The 4,546-nt window shown below is 63.6% G+C and overlaps 1 protein-coding gene across 1 annotated transcript in view; it reads right to left on the bottom strand.

Moving 5' to 3' along the window:
* Positions 1–4,546, bottom strand: part of HSPG2 (heparan sulfate proteoglycan 2) — a gene marked incomplete at its 5' end in the record, with an annotated part of 28,585 nt that overhangs the window by 17,911 nt on the left and 6,128 nt on the right. Inside the window, 7 exons of the mRNA XM_027908786.1 lie at positions 961–1,101; positions 1,193–1,315; positions 1,509–1,568; positions 2,053–2,233; positions 2,689–2,789; positions 2,871–2,981; positions 3,139–3,346. Of these exons, the coding sequence (XP_027764587.1) occupies positions 961–1,101; positions 1,193–1,315; positions 1,509–1,568; positions 2,053–2,233; positions 2,689–2,789; positions 2,871–2,981; positions 3,139–3,346 (925 nt within the window). The remainder of the gene's footprint in view (positions 1–960; positions 1,102–1,192; positions 1,316–1,508; positions 1,569–2,052; positions 2,234–2,688; positions 2,790–2,870; positions 2,982–3,138; positions 3,347–4,546) is intronic.

Here is a 4,546-nt window from a genome sequence, read left to right as displayed (position 1 = left end):
GGGCAATGAGGATAACAGGCATAATGGGGTGACATGAATGATGCAGATGATGAGGATCATGGGGATAATGGGGGTGTCCCTGGACAATGGGACAATGAGCATGACGGGGCCAATAGGATAGTGGAGGTGTTTGGGACAATGGGGGCACTGGGGACAATGGGACAATGGGGGTGACATGAGTGCTGCTGATGAAGAGGATGAAGGGGTAAGTGGGATGAAGAGGGTGATGGGAGCGATGGGGGACAATGGCAGTGACAGAGATGATGGAGATGATGAGGATGATGGAGACAATAGGATGATGGAGATGATGGGGACAACGGGAGCAGTGGGGACAGTGGGGGTGGCGAGTGATGTAGACAATGAAGAATGATGGGGGTGGTGGGACAATAAGGGCAATGGAGGTGACAGAGATGATGAGGATGATGAAGATGATGAGGATGATGGGGTCAGGGGGATGATGGAGATGATGAGGATGATGAGGCCAGTGGGAATTATGAGACAATGAGATGATGGGGATGAGGAGGATGATGGGGGATAGAGGGGATGATGGGGATAATGGGGAGTGACAGAGATGATTGTCACAGGGATGATGGGAATGAGGGGGATGGAAAATGGGAGGTGACATGGGATAATGGCGACAGGGATGATGAGGGTGATGGGGATGAGGGGGATGACAGGGATGATGCAGACCATGGGGACAAGGGAGATGGACAGTGGCGACAATGGGAAGCGACAGGGATGATGGGAGCAAGAGAGGTGACAAGGACGATGGGGACAATAGAGGTGACAAAGATGATGGGGTGACACGGATGATGGAGATGCTGGGGACGGGGATGAGGGAGACGCTGGGGATGGAGAAGATGAGGTGACAGGGATGATGGAGATGTTGGGGACGCTGGGACGGACGATGGTGATGACGGGGACAGCAGGGGCGATGGGGACAACGGTGACACGGCTCACCTTGCACGTGCAGGTACCCCCGCGCCGTGTGCTGCCCGGCGCTGCTGCGTGCCCGGCACTCATAGTGCCCCTCGTCGGCGGGTTCCACAGCGCCGAACCGCAGCGTCCCGCCCTGCACCACGGCCTGCGGCGGCAGCGCTCCTATGGGGGCACAGCCGGTGTCATCCCCCCGCCAGCTTTGTCCCCACACCCAGTGACAGTGTCCCCCCCCCCATCCCCTGCGGGCACCTACCGAGCCACTCGAGGGTGGGCGCGGGGTTGCCGGTGCCCACGCAGCGGAACTCTGCCGGCTGCCCCGGTGCCACGCTCAGCTGCGCCGGCTCCACGCTGGCGGTGGGGGCGGCGGCGGTGCCGGCTGCGGTGACACCGGGGGAGGGGGAAGGGGGGGCTCAGGGCTCGCCAGGCCCCCCCCCCCCGGTGCTGGTGGGGCGGTGGGAAGCGGGGATGGCGTGGCACGGCTGGCAGCGGGGTGAGCGGTGGAGCCCCGGCATGCAGCGGGTGGGGCAGCATGTGGACCCCCCCCCCGGGAGACCCCCAAGGTGACTTACCCGGTCTGTGCCCCTCCATGAACTCCACGGGGCCGTAAAACATCTGGGTCTTCGAGGCGGCTGCAGGAGGGTGGGGGTGTCAGGGGAGTGTGCCCATCGCCCCGGGGTGTGGGCACTGAACCTGCCACCCCCCCAGGGTCTGGGCACTGAACCTGCCCAGGGTGCCAGGGCCCACAGGTGCCCACCCCTCATCACCAGAGCTCTCCATCCCCGTGGTCTCAGGACTCACAGGTCCCCATCCCGACGGTATCAGAACGCCCTGGTGCCCATCCCTGTGGGCACCCTGTTGCAGGACCCACAGGTACCCACCCCTGTGGTCTCAGGACCCACAGGTGCTCATTCCCATGGCATTAGGACCCACAGGTGCCCACCCCCCATCACCAGAGCTCATGGGTCCCCATCCCCATGGTATCAGGACCCCCTGGTGCCCATCCCTGTGGTTATCAGGACACACAGGTGTCCATCCACCTGGTGCCAGGACCCACATGTCCCCATCCCCATGGTCTCAGGGCCCCCCGTGCCCACGGCTGCATGTGGGGCTGACCCTGGACGTAGAGTGTGGCGGTGCCCTGGTCCATGTCCAGCATGTTGGAGCCGGTGCACACGTAGACCCCGGCGTCCTGGGGCCGCACCCCGCGCAGCGTCAGGATCCCGTTGAAGTCCACGGCGCCCGCGGGCAGCGTCCCGTGGTTCTGCCGCGTCCACACCAGGGTGTAGGCAGGGGACTGGCGGGGAGACACGTGGGCAGGCCTGAGGCCTTGGGAACGGGCGTGCCAGGGGGGCACACGCCCAGCTGGGCACACACCGGGGAGAGGGGGGTACCCAGGGGTGGCCCACAGAGCTAAATGGGAGTCAAAGGGTGTTTGGGGGGTCTGTAGGGGCACCCAGGGGTGTCCCTGTGTCCCGAGTGTCCCCGTGGGCACTCAAGGGTGTCCCCACGCCCTGCACAACCCCATGCACATCTGGAGGTATCCCTATGCCCTGGATGTCCCCACAGGTAACGGTAGGTGTCCCTGTGCCCCCCATGGGCCCCCAGGGGTGTCACCTTAACCTGGACGACCTCGTGGGCACCCAGAGATGTCCCCATGGGCATCCAGAGAGGTTCTCGTGCCCTGCACGCCCCCACGGTCACCCAAGGGTGTCCCCGCGCCCTGCACATCCCTGTGCTCCCTGCCCTCACCTTGCTCTTGGCGGTGCAGACGAAGGTGACGTCGGCGCCCGGCTGTACCCGCTGCACCCGCTTCTCCTCCACGGTGACCGTGATGGGCTTGTCGGGGGTCTCTGCACCCACACACAGGGACAGCTGAGCCCACCCTGCCCCCCCCTCCACGCCCTCCCCCCCGCCGTGTGCCAGCGCCCTACCGGTGACGATGACCTCGGCGCGGCTGGCGTTGCTGTGCCGGAGGTTGCGGCAGGAGCACACGTACACTCCGGCCTCCGAGGGCTGGATGCTGGGGAAGTGCAGCTCCTCGCCTGGGGGACACGCAGGTGACACCCCCGCGCACCCCACACCCCCCTCGGGGACCCCTTGATGTCACCCTGAGCCACTCAGAGCTACCCCATACCTTGCTGGCGCTGACACCCCCCCCGCCCCCCTTGGGGGACACCCCGATGTCCCCGTCCCTCGTACCTTGTCGGCGGCTCTGGGCGCCCTCGGGGAGGGCTCTGCCGTCCTCCCGTACCCAGTGGTAGTAGAGGGGGGGTTCTCCCGTGGCCTGGCACCGCAGGGTGACGGCGCTGCCCCGCGGCACCGCCGTGCGTGGGGGGTGCACCCGCACGGCCAGGGCGGGCGGGGGGCCCGCGGGGACACAGCCCTGCCCGCGCACCGTGGGGTCACCCTGGTACCCGGGGGCGCAGCTGTGGGGGCAGGGACACCGTTATGGGGGTGCCTCGGGGCGTGTTTGGGGTGGGGGGTGGGGGTACGTGGGGGTGAGAGTATGGGGGCACATGGGGTGGGGGTATTGGGGTGTGTATGGGGGTGAGAACACTGGGGTACAGGGGGTGGGTACATTGGGGAGGGTGTATTGGGGTGCACAGAGGGGTGGGTGTCCTGGGGTGGGTATAGTGGGGTATATTTGGGGGATGATATGTTGGGGTACGTGGGGTGAGTATATTGGGGTGGGCACATTGGGGTGGATACAGGGTGAGTATATTGGGGTACCTAAGGTGGGTATATTGGGGTGGGAGCATTGGGGTGGGAGAATTGGGGTGCATAGGGGGGTGAGCACATTAGGGTACGTAAGGTGGGTATGTTGGGGTAAGCTCATCAGGGTGGGTTTATAGGGTGAGCATACTGGGGTACCTACACGGCTGTGAGCATATTGGGGTGCATATATTGGGGTGAACCTATTGGGGTGGGTAAACTGGGGTGAGGATATTGGGGTGCAGCTATTTGGGTGAGCACATCAGGGTGGGTGTAATGAGGTGGGTATATCATGGTGACTGTATCAAGGCGGGTATGAGGGTGAGCATTTTGGGGTGAGTATATTGGGGTGAGGCCACTGGGGTAGGTGTAGTGGGGTGGGTGTATTGGGGTGCAGGTGATCAGGGTGAGCCCATCAGGATGCATAGACCGGGGTGAGCTCATGGGGTGAGCACATCAGGGTGGGTATATTGGGGTGGGTATAATGGGGTGGGTGTATCGGGGTGACTGTGTCAAGGTGGGTATAGGGGTGAGCACTTGGGGTGGGTCTCTTGGGGTGGGTATAAGAAGGGGGAGCATTTTGGGGTGAGTCTGTTAGGGGAAGTGCATCGGGGTGGGTATGTCAGGATGAACACTTTGGGGTGGGTGTATTGGGGTGAGCACTTTGAGGGGGGTGTATTGGGGTTCAGCCCATCGGGGTGAGCACTGTGGGGTGGGTGGACTGAAGTGAGCACATCAGGGTGGGGTTTTGGGGGTGGGAATATGGGGTGAGCTCATGGGGGTGGGTTTGGGGGTGGGTATGTGGGGGTGACCCATGGAGGCGGATTTGGGGTGGGTATATGGGGTGGGGTATATGAAGTGAGCCCATGAGGGTACATACGTGGGGGTGGGGTTT

This window comes from Empidonax traillii, unplaced genomic scaffold, assembly GCF_003031625.1.
Source record: "Empidonax traillii isolate 1590-97213 ecotype Southwest subspecies unplaced genomic scaffold, ASM303162v1 scaffold1842:size151822, whole genome shotgun sequence".
NCBI lineage: Eukaryota > Metazoa > Chordata > Aves > Passeriformes > Tyrannidae > Empidonax > Empidonax traillii.
This window is presented reverse-complemented; position numbering and strand designations above follow the sequence as displayed.